Source organism: Hoplias malabaricus, chromosome 3 (genome assembly GCF_029633855.1).
Source record: "Hoplias malabaricus isolate fHopMal1 chromosome 3, fHopMal1.hap1, whole genome shotgun sequence".
Lineage (NCBI taxonomy): Eukaryota > Metazoa > Chordata > Actinopteri > Characiformes > Erythrinidae > Hoplias > Hoplias malabaricus.
This window is the reverse complement of record NC_089802.1, coordinates 19461410-19479865: the sequence shown is the minus strand read 5'-3', so window position 1 is coordinate 19479865 and position 18456 is coordinate 19461410. Positions and strand designations below refer to the sequence as shown.

The following is an 18456-nucleotide window of genomic DNA, read 5'->3' as shown; positions in this document are numbered from 1 at the left end:
GATAACCCATGCCTTCCTTGTTTTGACAATCAGTGTACAGTTTATCAGGTCCTACTGACAATATAAATTCACTCTGTATTCTACAGGATAGTCTGCATAGTTTTTTAGTCCCTTTCACCACTTCACCACAGTAAGGACTCATACAGGACAAACCCAGATTCTCTGAAATGTAGTGATACTAATGTTTATGTGGTTTGCTAATGTGTGTTGTACATATGAGAGTTCCAGACACAACAGACTTATGTTTTGGCTGAAATGTTTCTGTGTGTATTTTCAATCTAAACTGAGTCATAGAAGTTAGTAATGTTCTCTGCTCCTCAGGTAATGTTGAGTCTGCTCTCTCAATGGAAAGATGGATACAACCTCCTATGGATTTTTTCAGAGCTGAAGTTAGATTGGTGCTTGATTTTGACCTCTTTCAAAAAGCTTCAAGTAGGGTGGCCTTGGACCATTATTTTGAGGCTTTTGAGCCATTTTCTCTGCATCTCAAGAATTTTTGTAAGGAAGAAACCCATACAGACACAGGGAGAACATTTATGGAGAGAATTAATGGCCATTTTTACTGAGAAAAAAAAGTGGTCTCTGAAGTGTGCACATTAGTGTAAAAGTAATTCTAATCAAAACTACTAAAGATTAACTAGTAGTTCTAAGATGATACCTGATAGTGTGGAAAACTGCTGTGCTCAGCCAGCCTTGGCACAAGAGAGGAGATCCGGTAGACATCATTGATGAGACTCTCCACTAAGTCATAAAAGCCATCAGGAGCTCCAAACTCCAGAGATGGATGGAATACCATATCAGGAACCTGTAGGTCTAACTGAGCCTCAAAGAGCGGAGCCAATCCAGGCTTCTGGTCTGCAGGGATTTGAAGAGAAGTATTACAGTCTGTGTGCCAGTAAGAAACAAGAACACTTCACGAATTCTGTTACTGTAGCTTAAGTTTGAAATATGAAACTTTCGAACCCATATTTTCCAAGAAGAACTTCATGGAACTCTCAATGCTGTTGAAGAAGCCATCGATGACCATTTCATCAACGTAATCCACATATGACCTCCATTCAACTGATGAGGAATCAGCTTTGAAAAGTGACAAGTTATCCTGAACATGAAATAACATAACACCAAATTCAACATCACCATCTGGCCATTAGTCATAGCAAAGGTTTCCCAGAAGCTTTATTTCCATCACTGACCTTCAGTAACAAATGAATCTTGGCCCCAGAGGTGCGGATCTGGCTATAGGTTCTCTCTATGCGCTCTGGCCTGTCCTCCAGGTTGAGGAGCGTGTCTTTTTTTCCCTCCTTCCTCTCAAACATGGGATTAGCCCACGTCTTCATAATGTTCTGGATCTCATCCACATTGTCTTTGGTCCTCTGCAGTCGCTTTTCAAGGTCATGTACTGCTTCACGTACGCCCTGAATGTAATCCCAAATTTCTAAAAAACACATCATATGTTCTTAGCGAAGGGCACCACTAAAGTCAAAAGTGAAAGTTTATCCAAATATCTTTGGATGACAAATTTAAATACATTTGGTCAAAAATGAAGCATGGAAATGCTCAGTAAATTTGTTTCAAATGTTTTAATATATTAAATATTGAATATCTAAATTAACCACCATAACTATCTTCACAGTCCATGTGCTTCAGTATTATTTTTGTTCTTGCTCCACTCAGAACCTGTGTGTGGTCAGAACATTAACAGGTGCTTATTGTTCTAGCCATCTGTATTTATACCACCTTGCTGGTGCTATGCATTGTGAATGTAACTTTGTTTGTCAGAGTCACACTGCCATGTGCTTCATTTATTTTATATTCTTTTTTCTTTTTGTGTTTATTTAATAATAATAATAATAATAATAATAATAATACTTTACATTCATAAAGTTCTTTTCAAGAACCGAAAGATGCTTACAAGTTACAGTTAATTTAGTTAATATAACAACAGACAGACATCATAACAAATCAAACATGAAAAACAAACATTTATGGTACTGGGAGGTTGAAATCAAAGGAAAAAAGGTGACTCTTAAGCTGGGGCCTCATAGAAGACAGAAAATTTGACTGCTGGATTTTTGGGGCAAGAGAATTCCAGAGAAGGGAAGCAATTCTGGAGAAAGCCTAGTTTCCTAGCCTGTGAAGATTAGAAGAGGAAAGATCTAAGTATGTGGGAGGGTCTGTAAGGCTAAAGAATATCAGACGGGTAGGAAGGGGAAATTTAATTTAAGGCTTTTTATGTGAACAACAGGAGCTAACATAGGTCAAATTTAAGCATGGCATCAAGGATAACACCCAGACTGAATTGGAAAAAGGCACAGTAACACTGCCAATAGAGAGAGTGAGGAAACTGATTAAGAGAACCCTTTGAACGGATAAGAATAATTTCATTTTTACTACTGCTTAATGAGTCATTATTCATCTAATATCTAATTTCTGAAAGACATGATTTTAAGATATGGAGAGGTGGGTAAGTAACAAACTCAGTCTGAAGATAGATTTGGGTGTCATCTGCGTAACAATGAAAGTCCAGATTAAACCGACAGATGATTTGGCCTAGGGTGAGAATGTAAATGAAAAAACAGCAAGGGTCCCAGCACAGAGCCTTGAGGGACATTTTGGGTAATAGTAGAGGTGAAAAGTCCTGGATTTTGTGTTAAATAAAACCAGATTTGTGCATGTATCTTGCTCATCTTTAATTCAATGTTACAGAATGTCAGGCTTGTAACAATTACAAAGCCATTTTAGAATTAACAACATTAAGGATTACTATTTTTATGATTTTTCCCTTGCTATAGCACAAGAATTTCTAATTACTCTGGTAGAAACTATGCTTTTTTTTAACAGTATTTTAGTATAATTTTTGAGGTTTTGGAAATACCAGAAGCAACTAATTTCAGTGTGAAGATAAAATATGGTGTGGTTTGAGGGGAATATACCTTGGCTTGTCCAGTTGATGTTTCCCTCTGCTTCTTTGAGCTGGAGGTCAATATTTTTAAGCTGGTCCTGAATCAGCGGCAACTCCACCTCCAGCACAGTTCCAATCACCTTGTTGTACCAGCCAGTGGTGAGATCCAAATTGGCCACATACTGCCACAGCAACTCTTTCTTGGTGTAAATTTCAGCAGCTATATCTGGAATATCTTCAGTGTCTTTGTCCTCTAGATACTTAACCTCTCGCAGAACTGACACCAACTAGAAAAAGACAAACACAGGTAATTTACAAATTGATTCTGTCATATAGTCTGTCATGATTTGGTAGCAGGCGGTGTAAAAACAGCGACAGAAAAGCAAGCAACAAATTGAGTTTAGATTTTTCTCTACTTTATGCAAATGAGTTCTGACATGGAGATGCAATAAAACAAAATGAAAGTCCAACACTGTGCATTTTTAAATTCGCACACATATTTTTGCTATCCAATGAAAATATGTGTCTCCCAAAATATTAACTTTAAAGGAGAAGGGAAAAGAAACATCTTAACTTTCAACTGAACTCAGTGTAAAATATTTTATTCGAAGCAATTTTGGAGTATTTGTATTGGTCCATTCATCATGAAATTTTCATACAATGTGAAGGAGATCTGCTGGGTTCAAATGATGTAGTAAATTTAAATTCACAAATATGGAGATACATGTTGTGTTTTTTTTTTTTTTAACTAGACAGTGCCGATATAAAATGCACACTGTTGATGTTTTTGCTAGTGTGTTTACCTAGCAACCGCTGCTTCAAAAGCAATGGGTAAGTCAACTGAGGTGAAATTTGCAATTTTTATATTATATTTTATATTTAATATTTGTTTCCTAAATAACCTAAATATTAGATCAAATCACTATAAGGTTGGGGATTAAGATGTATTTTCTGTGTGAGAATGAGAATGGTGCTGTTCAGCAGTGGTCATTACTGGTCAAATGTTTCAAACAGTTTGAGAAATCCAAAGAAAGCAAAGAGATGTACTGCAGAACAGTTAGTGACAGGCAGTTGGACTCCGGGGTCTGGAACTAAAAGGATACGATGAGTAACAGAGTGGACAGTGGAGAGGTAAATAAGGCTCATGCACATAGAAGTCTTAAAGCAGAAGCAGCAATTTTCGAATTTTGCTGGATGGGTAGAGACATCAGGGAATTTGTTTTGTGAAGGAAAGAATGCCTCCCATTTTAGGGACACTGGAGGCACCCTGGGGAATGCTAAGTCTGGATCTAAAGTAGACCATTGAATGGTGGGGGTATAATGATAGTTCCTTGCTTGAAATGTGAACACTGAGTTCCATGCTGCAAAATGCCAGGGGGAAAAACAAGGGAAGAAAAAAGGGAAAAAAAAACAAGCTGTGGGAAAAGAGACATGGCAAGATGTGAGAATGGAATAATGTGTGCTAGAGCTGTGTGGTTGGATATTAACTATAAGGAATTTAAATTTCAGTCACAGAGAATTCCATTATAGCCAGAGACAGTATAGAGACATGATTGAGACATTTACTCTCTTAGCCAAAAACACAGACACATCCAGTGTTAATAAGTATACAGTTAGTCAGATCTGACCTGTGGGTTAAAGTTTACAGTGATGACTCTGGTGGCCTGGTCTTTGGATATCAGTGGCTGACTGAGATTATACTGAGACATCTCCCCCACTGAGTCTGTCCATCTTTCATAAAGCTTAGATGAGTACCTAGAGAGTGGTACATTGGAGAAAGTTGAAATGATTAAGCAGAGTAATGAAGGATGCATCTGATTATGTATTTGTGTTACTCGCAGTGTGAGTACACCCTCTGGTAAAAATTATGAAATTACCACACTCAGGGTACGGTCTCCATGATTTTTACTTCAGTGCAAATAAGTAAATCACAGCTATAACACAAATGTTCAGCTAATCATTCCAGCTTTGAAAAGTACCCAAACAAATTCAATACTTTTACCATAATCACTGGCAAATTCTTCTCCAGAAAACTGCAATCACTCAAAATTTGAGGGAAAAATTATGGAATCACCCTTTCATTTATATTTCTAACATTAATACCTATAAAACACTAAAAGTGTAAATTAGTCTGCAGTAAAGTCCTTCCAGACCATGACAAGCTTGGCTTGCTGGACTTGGCTAATTAATAAAAGAAAAAAAGGTGTTCAAAATACTTCAAAAAGGTATTTTACAAAAGGTGGCAAAAGCTTTGGAAAAGTATAAAATTTGAGGCAAGTTAAAATGAATAAAAGTAAAACATACAGGACCAAGGAGGACATAAATTGTCAGGACAGGAAACTCAAAGTATGCCTTAAAATTCGAATGCACATAGAAAAGCCAAGTGAACACTAACACTAAAACATCTAAATAAGAGAAAACCTGGTTATGACTAAGGAGAAGCAATGACAGAGTAATGAAAAGAAGGGTTTTGACTGATGTGCTCTTCTGAATATGGAGATAAGATAATTTTACTGTCTTATAAAAACATACATATACTGACACATACAGCATTTATAAGAATCCAATGAATCTCTAATTGTGAAGATTCCATACAGTAGATGCCGCAGTTGGTTGTACTATCTTGTTGAAACAATACATCTTTCTTGTGCTTCTTTTTGAATGTATTTTTATTGTCCCCAATACTGACAGATTTTCTCTCATTATATCAAACAACTGCAAGTCTGAAATGATTGATATTTAATTACGCTATGCGTCTGCGACAAGCTGTTATCAAATCCATTGCAGTGAAATAAAAGATTGAGAATTATAAGCTGTGTCTGCCAAATACTTAAGTAGTACAGAGTAAAGTCCAGGAGCGATTCAAGCTTTGGTAACAGAGAAAAGCGAGCAGGAAACAAGACACATTCATCACAAGTCAGGAAGGGAATATATCTCCGGTGCCCACTGCAATCGCTTTGTGAGCTTATCATAAGGGCCAGCACACTCTTCATTGGAATTCTGCACACTGGAAGCGGGGTTAATTGTCTTATTGCAGTTGCAGCAGAGTCCCAAGAAATCAAGCAGCTCCATGGTCCACATAAATCATAAGCTTCTGTGTCAAGAAGTAATAACTAGCGATGCTCTGTAATAGCCCTAACTAGATTGCTTGTGTAATACCAGTGATTATCATCATCTAACGAGAGGGTTTAATTTCGGACTGGAGAGAATACAGGGCCGTTCTGTTAGTAATTCATCACTTGGTTTTAATCAGAGGGGAGATACGCAATTTGGAAGCATTTGAATGCATAGACATGTGCATACAATCCTGTGCTGAAACTCCCCACTGCTGCACAGTTGTATACACTAAAAGACTGCTCTGCAGCGCTGTCGGATTTTGAGCGCTACTGAGGGAACGCAGTGCGCTTTAGAAAATGAGACCCCTGTGTAATAATCTACAAACACCGGCTTCTCAAATGAGCAAATAAATCATGTTAGGGACTGCATTTCTCAATTCAATTCCTCTGTATTCCCTGCCTTGCACCTATGCTTTGGGGCATACAAAGGAACATACGTCTACCTCGCAATAAAATAAAGTTCATTATGTACTATAACAGTCTCAATATTAAGATGATGCCAGTGTAGAAAAAAAGGATGGCAATGAAGGATGTGCTCCTCAATACCTCGCCTGCAGATGATGCAAACGCTCCCAGAGAGGAACTGTAAAGCACGTAATAATAGAGAAGGCATCAACCATAAGCAGACCTAACTGGCACCACAATTATCTTCCATATGAAAGCTCTTTAGTGACTCACCGTTTGAGTAGCAGCATCATTTCATCATATTTCTGCATGACTTTAAGCCCCTCTGATGACTCCATACATCTAGTTATATAGAAAGGAAACAGGGCTAATGATATATAGAACAATGTCATCATTAGGTTCAGTGTACAACTGTATATTAGATCCGTCATGTTTTCAAAGCAAGATATAAAACCTATTAAAATAATATAATGAGCAAAGAGCGCTCACGGATGGGTGACATTTCTGAAGTTGTTGTATGGGATCTGTATTCGTTCCTGCAGTTGCTGAGCCCATTTCAGTCCTCCAGCTACAAAAGGCATGTTTTTATTGACCGGAGGGTAACCTGCGAAAAGAACAAATAGAGGAAATTTGCTCATCTGGAGTTTTTTATGGTATAAAGTTTATTAATACTGAGTTTTTCCCCCTCCTGTTATAGTAACAGCCTCTACTCTGCTGGGAAGAGTTTAGACTAGATGTTGCTACATTTCAGTCAGGTTTTGATGGCATTCAGAGGTACTGGATGGAGCATCGTCACTCAGAGAAAGCAGTTCCACTGTTCCACTGTGACGATATGTTAGTGCATGTTGCGCTGGTATGAATGGGTCAGACACAGCAGTGCTGCTTGAAGTTTTAGACACTGTCCACTCTGTTAGACTCACATACCACACTGGTCCGCCTCATAGATGTAAAGTCTAAGACAGCAGCTCATCTGTTGTTGCACAGTTTGTGCTGGTCGTCTAGTCCTTCATCAGTGGACATAAGACGCTGCCCACAGGGTGCCGTAAGCATTTTTGTTGGTGGACTATTCTCAGTCCAGCAGTGAAACAGACGGCTATAAAAACTCATACAGCCCTGCTGCTCATCACCACCCCATCAGTATCATTGCAGCGTTGAAAATGATCCAACACCCAAATCACACCTGTGGGAGCTGTGACCATTGAAGAGCAGGGTGAAACAAGGATAAGAAAGTATGCAGACAAACAGATGGACTACAGACTGTAATTGCAGTACTACAAAGTGCTCCTGTATGGTCATTGGAGTTGATCAAAGTGTAGATACAAGGTAGGTGTTCCTAATCCAGTGATGGTTTGCCAACAGCTGCTTAAGAGCATCCTATTATTTTAATTTTCTCTATAAAAGTTAATAAAGTTGTGTGTGCTCAAATAAATGTGTGGCCACACTCGGTGCACTTTAAAGTAACTGATTATAAGGGGTGTCTTCAAATTTCTGTGCATACTGTATAGCATTATTCAAATAATAAATGGCAAAGAAGGATCTGACTTTTTATGAAACCCCTTGTGATTCTCAATGTCAGGAACATGAAAGACCATCTCACCAAGCTCCTCTTCACTCTGCAAGTGTTTTTTGTACAGAGACTTGCAGCAGTCGAGCTCTTTGTCAAACATCGTGATCAGTACAGGGTATTTCTTCTGAGCATCAGCTGCTATCAGAGGACGCTCCAGAAGACTGCCAAACATGTCCAGAACCTGCAGAGACAAAGATGAAACAACACATACTTCAAAATAAAAGTAACTGTCTTGTTTTGTTTTGGGGGGTTTTTCCTCTTTTTTTCTCTCTTTCTTTTTATTGGGTTCTTAGGGATTGGGATTTATTGCCAAAGGAGGACCCTTAAATCGTTCAATATATGGGTCTTTCAAAAGCCCTTCTAATAAATGATCTGTATGGGTATAGTGATCATTTAAAAGCTTTAAAAACATGAAGCAGAACTACACAAGTACAGAATATTTTGTAGGGTGGAAAAAGCAGAAGCATCAAGAAACAGTCCTGTGTGATGTCAGTAAATGGGAAATCTTGGGACAACATACATAGACAAAGTAAAATCTAATAATTCTGAGAGCAAAAAACATGTCTGTATTTTTTGGTACGTTTCAATTTAACAGAATCTTCATGCATGTTGTGTGTAAACTCTTCTCTTCTTCAGCACAGTCACAGTATTACTAAAATAAATGTAATGAGACCCAGCTGTTACTGCAACAAGCAGCCTTGTTAAAGTGCCCTTAGAAAGACACTAGGCAGTAAGGAGGGTGCTACAGGGCTTGATGTATGGCAGGACTAGTAGAGCCTTTGACAGTCTACCTATGTCAATCAATTTGCAGGCGGCTCGTTGGCTTGGTGGTAACCACGTCCACCTCCCAGCACTGGGATCTTGGGTTCAAGTCCTATCTGGGTGGAGTTTCCATGTTCTCCTTGTGTCTGTGTGGGTTTTCTCCCACAGTCCAAAGCAATGGAGGTTAGGTGAATTGGCTTCTGTAATAACTGTCCTTGTGTAAGTGAATGAATGTCTATATGTGTATGTGCCCAGATATTGATTGGCACTCTACCCTGGGTGAAGCCCTAGTGCCCGATGCAGTCAGTTTTTCCTGGTTGAGAGTACACTGTGTGCGTTTGGCTGCCGCTTCTCACCAATGTGTGTGTGTGTGGATTGAGTGTTAAATGGAATGCCGTTCTGAGCAGTGTTTATTGTTAAGCGTCCATGGGTATCTAGAAAGCTGCTATATAAGTGTAACTATAGATAAAAAAAAAATAAATCACAACATATCAAATGTACACACACAAATATTAGTAGCATAACCTCAATTATGCACATAACTTCCATTTTAATACCCAATAATCTCCAAAGAACACCTCTAAACTAGCAGTGGTGGAGGATCAAAACCAGGTCTTTTCACTGAAGGAGTCACTGAAAAAGTACAGCATACAGGAGTAAAATATATTTTAACATGTTACAAGCTTCATATAATACATGGAATATCTTTACCAAGCTTTAAATGAAACCATAAAGATATTTTCTCCTTGGTTCTTGATTGGTTTTTGACATTCATGGCCTGATCTGAATGTCTAGCTCTAATAGTCACAGTGCGCCACTGGATGTATGGTTCACGTCAAGCTTTGTTATTAAAATCTGTCAAGATGTGTCACATGTGCTAGAGCCAATCGTAAAATTCAGGCTGCATTCCTGACAGTTTCATTATGCAGATAGGAGAAATTCATAAGAGATCAACAAAGAGCAGACAGTACGTGTGTGTGTTGTCCAAATGTCTGTTTTACAATCAGAAGAATGTCACTGGTTGCATAGTAATCACAGCTTTAGCACCCTAATATGGATTTCACAGTAGGGATCTGCTGTCTTAGATACCAAACACTGTCGTCACAGTAACTGTCACTCACCTTGAAGGCATGCTCCAGGCCAGAAGAGTCGTCAAAAGCCTGACAAAAAATTGCACCCAGGCGTCGATCTGTGTCTTCCACCTTCTGCATAAACTCATGGAAATCAGCCTCATACTCCTGCAAGATTGCATTATTTAGTGAGGGAGCGTAAAGGTGCATTTAAAGGAGCAATAAATAATTTCATACCTTCAAAAAACAAGCAATATAAACAAATATTAATATTTATGAAAATGATTGTTTTATTTATTTTGTTTTGCAACTCACATGAGATGAAAAATCAAACTGCTTTGTAGTTCATTAATGAACCGATTTATGCTCCACAATGTGGATCCCCCACATGGAGGCAGCCATGTTTAAAACAGGTTTATTACAGAACTTCTAATTCTAAGTAGGAATCACTATAATGGCTGTTTTGTAACATGAAGAATAATCAATGGAGAAAATCACTGATTGCTTCTTTAACAAAATCAAGATTACTATATTTGTTGTTGATTTAATAACGTTGTTGCTGACATTATCCCTTCTGCTTTTTGATTGGATTTGAATACTCTACACATATGTGCTTATGAATCAAGGGTTCAAAAATAGACAATTGAACCATTTAAAAAGTAATTTCTTTGCCAATACACGCTGATGGTATCTAGAATTTCCATCAGACTTCTATGTTACTTAAATACTCATTGCATTTTAAGGAAAGTCCTATTAACCCTTTAAAGCCTGACACATGAAATAATAATGCAATAGATTTTTTTAATCACACATTATGTGGCCCTTTAAGTAAAAGTCCGAATTTAGTTCATTTTTAAACTTTGGATCATATAAACTTTGAAAGCATCATATTTAGGCATTTAACAATATATATTTTTCTTTAATTGGTCTTTCGTTTAGTTCACTGCATCAGTTAAAACAGTAATTCAATACTTAATTCTGATTGATTTCAATTAAACAATGAATAGCAAATTGTCTCTGTTCTTCAGAACTTTTCAGGAAAACATAACATTGAGCCAATGCAAAACACTGCTCCAGAGATTCTTGACCTATGAGTACTCTGTTCTTCTCTATAACCTTTTTACATTTCATATACTGGTGGTAATAAAAACAGCAAAACCACGGCTTTTTTTTTGTTGACCTGCAGAACTGTGTTTCCATATTTAGAGGAACTACAGTTGTTTCTGTTACTGTCTGAACCTTGGCTTGAGGTATGAGGTCATTCAACAGACCTCCCACACTCATCTGTATCATCACCTTCTTCCTCTGAATCTGTTTCACAAAATCCATGTTGACATATGTTGACATTTTGCACACAGAGTCTTTTGGAAAACTAAAAAAATAATAAAAAGGTTTCATAAAAATACTTGGTAAAATGGTCTAAATGTGTTTCATAATTAATGAGTATTTATCTATGAAATGGAACAAAAATGCTTAGTTTTACTACAAGTAACATCATACAGTTTAGCAAAAAAATAGTCTTGAGATTCTCCTGTGTTTTCATGATGATAGCAACAATTTTGTAATGGTTTGGTAAATGCATGGAAATGATTCCACTTAATTCACAGTTCAGTAGAGAACTCAGAACACTCGCCTCAAAAGGATGGAAATTTGTTTTGGTATTTCTCTTCATTAGATGATGAAAGAGCCACCTCCAAAATCATGTATCATATTTGACACGTTTGGCTTTAAAGGGTTAACTTTATTTTATTAACTTTATTATAAGAACCACATTATTTTATGTCTACATACCATATTGCAAACATCAAGGCAGTCGTAAGACCTCTCTGTGAATATTTTATATCGCTCCAGAAACTGCTCATGCAGCCACAGAACCTGCTGACTGAGAGATCTCCCTCTAACTCCTCCAAACTCCACCTTCTCCAGCTTCATCATATCAACCACAGTCAGCAGCAAAGCCTGAGGGAAGTGAAGAAAATTAGGGCTGTGACTATTGAATCCAAGTGATTCATAATCTGTTAATAAAGAAATTGACTTTGACAAACAACTAGTAAAAAAGTGTAAAATATTTCTGCAGATTTTTTTTTACACAATCTTGCTGAAAAGAATACGATTAATAATAAATGCGTAAAGGCAGCACACAACTGAATAACCACTACTAAAAATGTTAATGATATATTTAGTTGTAGAGGCCCGTGTAATTTATCTGTTAATTATAGCTTCCTGCATTTGTTTTTTTCAACCTTTTTTCCTGGTGATGATGGCAGTCCTAGAATTTTTTTTACATCTGATAATAGACAGACTTAATGTAATATGATCAGACAATGGGTGCTAGAGTAACCCTTAGATAATATAAATCAAAAGCAGCACAACACCATGGAAAAAACCATCACTTCCCTGACCTTGGCCTGTCATAACACCTCTCCACTCACCTCAATCATTTTTAATCTCTCTATAAAGCGGTCCAGCCCTGCAAACACCATGAAGGAGGAGAAGTCCCAGGGCTTGACCTCTCTCCCATTTCTTCTGTACTGATTCAGGCTGTTTCTTCTGTCCTCAAAGACACTCTTGAAGTGTGTGAGCACGTCCAGGATAGTCTGCACACAAGTGAGACTCTCCACCACATCACCTTTCAGGATGTCCTCTGGGTTCAGATAGCTCCGAGCCTACACACAAGACATGTGAAAAAACTTTTTGTCCTTTGTATTCCACCAGGCAGTGTCAAAGCCAGCAAAGACCCTCATTTACCTAAATGTCCATTAATTGCAATTGTTTTTTTTTTTCATGAGATATTCCCTATAAGATACGTTATGAGATGTTCCATCTGCTTACATAAAAGGAAACCAAAGATAGGTGGAAATCAGTTTCTTAAACTGATTAATCATGATTCAGTATTCAGGAGTTTTATTGCCATGTGTATTAAACAGCAATTTCACTGATGTATGGAAGGTTGCAATAAACAGAGGAGATGAGACTATGTCCCTTTACAATGGTGCCACTTTTGTAAGGAACATGCATTTGAGGGATGAGCAGTAGAGCTCAGTATGTGGGTTGCGCCCATGAAAAAGGTGCCAAATGCTCTCGGCCAATGCTAAACAGCTTATTTGAGGTGATGGTGTGGGGCAGCATCTCCCTCACTGGAAAAGCAAGCTTGTCATCATTGGAGGCAATCTCAATGCAGAGAGATATCAAAATGAAATTCTGCAATCAGTGGCAATCCCATATCTCCAGTCTGGGACCAAACTCTATCCTCCAAGAAGACAACACTCACCCTCACAGAGCAGGGTTTATCAGAGACTACCTCCAGAATGTGGGAGTGGAGAGGATGGAATGGCCTGCCAGTGTCCTGACCTCAACCCCATTGAACACTTGTGGGATCAGCTTGGGCGTGCTGTTTGTGCCACAGTGACCAACACAACCACGCTGGCTGACTTGCGACAAACGGTGGTTAAAGAATGGGATGCCATCCCACAGCAGTGTGTGACCAGGCTGGTGACGAGCATGAGGAGGAGGTGCCAGGCTGTTGTGGCTGTGTATGGTTCTTCCACACACTTCTGAGGCTCCTGTTTCTTAACTGAATAAATTGTTAAGTTGCCAATATGTCTTGTTTCTTCAAACTTCAATCATCCAGTCGACCAAACACCAACGGGTCAATGGCAGAATAAGCTGTTTGGCATCAGCAGAGAGGATTTGGCAAATCAAATTTTTCATGGGTACAACCCACATACTCAGCTCTAATGCTTATCCCACAAATGCATGTTCATTAGAAATTAATTAATTCATTATCTGTAACCGCTTATCCAGTTCAGGGTCATGGTGGGTCCAGAGCCTACCTGGAATCATTGGGTGCAAGGCAGGAATTAAGGCTGCAACTAATGATTATTTTGATAATCGATTAATCTGTCGATTATTTTTTCGATTAATCAATTATTAATCGGATAAAAAGGAAGACAAGCCAAATTTGGTTTCCTGTCTGTTACTAGCATATTCAGGATACCATCAGTGAGAACAGCTGCTTGCTGTGGTGTGCAGATCTTCTTCAAAACATAGTCAGCAATGCTGGGTGAGAGAGAAAGTGTAGATATGAACATACACCTTTTTTAAGTTAATAATTACTGATCTAAAATGCAGACAACAATGCAGGAAAATTGAAATGACATAAACGGATATTGGGTGATGCTGCCATGTGCTGAGAATAAAAGGGACATTCAACTAACACATGATCAGATATGGTTAAGATATTTAAGATTTTAGAGAACTAATGTTGTAATTGTATAAGGAACACACAACCTACCTTTATTAAAAAATTAGCGTTTACATGAAGAATGAACCCAACCGTTGCATTAATTTTATATTTATCAATATTTAACACAGTGTATGTAATGTAATATACACGTATAATGTAATATACACTTGGCAGTGATACACAAACACTAACATGCAATGCCAGTCAGAAAAGACCTTGAAAAAAGGCTTTAAATATATTATTTAAAAAAATGTTTGGATTGATTTTTTTTTAACTCTGAATGTAACTGCCGCCACATTTAAGGTGGAACGGAAAACTCGCTAAATACAAGAGTGATAAATTTACTAAAAATGATCTTGTTTAACTACTCAGTCGGGCACTGAAGTCAAGCCAGCCTCCACTTGGAAAAGCTTGGTCAAGCCAGCCCCCACTTAGATTTGGTGGAACGTCGTATTCTGAACATTACGGTAATAGCGTGCAGAGGAACAAATTTCTAAATAAAAGCCAAAAGTCAATGACAGGAAATGTATGTAATAATAAATAATTTTCTAAACAAATAATAAATGGATAAACAACAAATATTTGCTATTTTGTGGAAATGATGAAGATTTTAGGACATGACTCTCAAGTCACTCTGATGTGCCATTTATAAAAAAGGCCCTTTGTGTAGTCCTATGTCTGTAAATTTATTTCCAAATTTAAATATTTATTAAAAAGAAACCTTTAGTTTGCACAGAACAATTACACTTCATAATCATAGTACAACACCTGATTATGTCACTCAATTAATATAAAGTCATTCTGATGTGTCATTTCAAAATAAAGGCCCTTTGAATTGTCCCATTTCTGTAAATTAATTTCCAAATTTAAATAATTATTAAAAGGAAACCTTTAGTTTGCACAGAACAATTTCACTTCATAATCATAGTACCACATCTGATTATGTCACTCACTGAATATCAAGTCATTCTGATGTGTCATTTCAAAATAAAGGCCCTTTGAATTGTCCCATTTCTGTAAATTTATTTCCAAATTTAAATAATTATTAAAAAGAAACCTTTAGTTTGCACAGAACAATTTCACTTCATAATCATAGTACCACACCTGATTATGTCACTCACTTCATATGAAGTCATTCTGATGTGTCATTTCAAAATAAAAGCCCATTGAATTGTCCAATTTCTGTACATTTATTTCCAAATTTAAATAATTATTAAAAGGAAACCTTTAGTTTGCACAGAACAATTTCACTTCATAATCATAGTACCACACCTGATTATGTCACTCACTTCATATGAAGTCATTCTGATGTGTCATTTCAAAATAAAAGCTCTTTGAATTGTCCCATTTCTGTAAATTTAATTCCAAAATTTAGATCATTATTAAAAAGAAACCTTTAGTTTGCACAGATTAATTTCACTTCATAATCATAGTACCACACCTGATTATGTCACTTACTTCATATGAAGTCATTCTGATGTGTCATTTCAAAATAAAAGCCCATTGAATTGTCCCATATCTGTAAATTTAATTCCACATTTAAATAATTATTAAAAGGAAACCTTTAGTTTGCACAGAACAATTTCACTTCATAATCATAGTACCACACCTGATTATGTCACTCACTTCATATGAAGTCATTCTGATGTGTCATTTCAAAATAAAAGCTCTTTGAATTGTCCCATTTCTGTAAATTTAATTCCAAAATTTAGATCATTATTAAAAAGAAACCTTTAGATTGCACAGAACAATTTCACTTCATAGTCATAGTACAACACCTGATTATGTCACTCATGTAATATGAAGTCATTCTGATGTGTCATTTCAAAATAAAGGCCCTTTGAATTGTCCCATTTCTGTAAATTTATTTCCAAATTTAAATAATTATTAAAAAGAAACCTTTAGTTTGCACAGAACAATTTCACTTCATAGTCATAGTACAACACCTGATTATGTCACTCATGTAATATGAAGTCATTCTGATGTGTCATTTCAAAATAAAGGCCCTTTGAATTGTCCCATTTCTGTAAATTAATTTCCAAATTTAGATAATTATTAAAAAGAAACCTTTAGTTTGCACAGAACAATTTCACTTCATAATCATAGTACCACACCTGATTATGTCACTCATGTAATATGAAGTCATTCTGATGTGTCATTTCAAAATAAAGGCCCTTTGAATTGTCCCATTTCTGTAAATTTATTTCCAAATTTAAATAATTATTAAAAGGAAACCTTTAGTTTGCACAGAACAATTTCACTTCATAATCATAGTACCACACCTGAATATGTCACTCATGTAATATGAAGTCATTCTGATGTGTCATTTCAAAATAAAGGCCATTTGAATTGTCCCATTTCTGTAAATTTATTTCCAAATTTAAATAATTATTAAAAGGAAACCTTTAGTTTGCACAGATTAATTTCACTTCATAATCATAGTACCACACCTGATTATGTCACTCATTAAATATCAAGTCATTCTGATGTGTCATTTTAAAATAAAAGCTCTTTGAATTGTCCCATTTCTGTAAATTTATTTCCAAATTTAAATAATTATTAAAAGGAAACCTTTAGTTTGCACAGAACAATTTCACTTCATAATCATAGTACCACACCTGATTATATCACTCACTTCATATGAAGTCATTCTGATGTGTCATTTCAAAATAAAAGCTCTTTGAATTGTCCCATTTCTGTAAATTTAATTCCAAAATTTAGATCATTATTAAAAAGAAACCTTTAGATTGCACAGAACAATTTCACTTCATAATCATAGTACCACACCTGATTATGTCACTCATTAAATATCAAGTCATTCTGATGTGTCATTTCAAAATAAAAGCTCTTTGAATTGTCCCATTTCTGTAAATTTAATTTCAAATGTAAATAATTATTAAAAAGAAACCTTTAGTTTGCACAGAACAACTTCACTTCATAATCATAGTACCACACCTGATTATGTCACTCACTTCATATGAAGTCATTCTGATGTGTCATTTCAAAATAAAAGCCCATTGAATTGTCCCATATCTGTAAATTTAATTCCACATTTAAATAATTATTAAAAGGAAACCTTTAGTTTGCACAGAATAATTTCACTTCATAATCATAGTACCACACCTGATTATGTCACTCACTTAATATGAAGTCATTCTGATGTATCATTCCAAAATAAAGGCCCTTTGAATTGTCCCATGTCTGTAAAATTAATTTCAAATTTAAATAATTATTAAAAGGAAACCTTTAGTTTGCACAGAACAATTTCACTTCATAATCATAGTACCACACCTGATTATGTCATTCATGTAATATGAAGTCATTCTGATGTGTCATTTCAAAATAAAGGCCCTTTGAATTGTCCCATTTCTGTAAATTTATTTCCAAATTTAAATAATTATTAAAAGGAAACCTTTAGTTTGCACAGATTAATTTCACTTCATAATCATAGTACCACACCTGATTATGTCACTCATTAAATATCAAGTCATTCTGATGTGTCATTTTAAAATAAAAGCTCTTTGAATTGTCCCATTTCTGTAAATTTATTTCCAAATTTAAATAATTATTAAAAGGAAACCTTTAGTTTGCACAGAACAATTTCACTTCATAATCATAGTACCACACCTGATTATGTCACTCACTTCATATGAAGTCATTCTGATGTGTCATTTCAAAATAAAAGCCCATTGAATTGTCCCATTTCTGTAAATTTAATTTCAAATGTAAATAATTATTAAAAAGAAACCTTTAGATTGCACAGAACAATTTCACTTCATAATCATAGTACCACACCTGATTATGTCACTCATTAAATATAAAGTCATTCTGATGTGTCATTTCAAAATAAAAGCCCATTGAATTGTCCCATTTCTGTAAATTTAATTTCAAATGTAAATAATTATTAAAAGGAAACCTTTAGTTTGCACAGAACAATTTCACTTCATAATCATAGTACCACACCTGATTATGTCACTCATGTAATATGAAGTCATTCTGATGTGTCATTTCAAAATAAAGGCCATTTGAATTGTCCCATTTCTGTAAATTTAATTCCAAATTTATATCATTATTAAATGTGAACCATTAGTTTGCACAGAACAATTTCACTTCATAATCATAGTACCACACCTGATTATGTCACTCACTGAATATGAAGTCATTCTGGTGTGCCATTTTAAAAAAGAACTATTGTAAATGATCACATTTCAGCTATATTCACTCCGGATGTTGGAATTGTTATTAAAAGGAATCCTCCAGTTTGCACACACCACTTTCACTTTATAATGAAAGTACACCCCCTAAATATATGTCTCTCACTTAATATCAAGTCATTCTTGTGTGCCATTTCAGATTAGGACCACTGTAATCAATCAGATTTAAATTAT

At 36.0% G+C, this 18456-nt stretch overlaps 1 protein-coding gene across 1 annotated transcript in view; it reads right to left on the bottom strand.

Annotated features, from left to right (window-relative positions):
* dnah9 (dynein, axonemal, heavy chain 9) overlaps positions 1-18456 on the bottom strand; it is a 166469-nt gene that overhangs the window by 132659 nt on the left and 15354 nt on the right. The window contains exons 6-16 of the mRNA XM_066665380.1: positions 12255-12488; positions 11614-11781; positions 9874-9990; positions 8021-8171; positions 6913-7027; positions 6697-6765; positions 4531-4657; positions 2934-3189; positions 1194-1435; positions 964-1099; positions 659-855 (exon numbers count right to left, since the gene is read on the bottom strand). Coding sequence (XP_066521477.1) covers positions 659-855; positions 964-1099; positions 1194-1435; positions 2934-3189; positions 4531-4657; positions 6697-6765; positions 6913-7027; positions 8021-8171; positions 9874-9990; positions 11614-11781; positions 12255-12488 — 1812 coding nt within the window. The remainder of the gene's footprint in view (positions 1-658; positions 856-963; positions 1100-1193; positions 1436-2933; positions 3190-4530; positions 4658-6696; positions 6766-6912; positions 7028-8020; positions 8172-9873; positions 9991-11613; positions 11782-12254; positions 12489-18456) is intronic.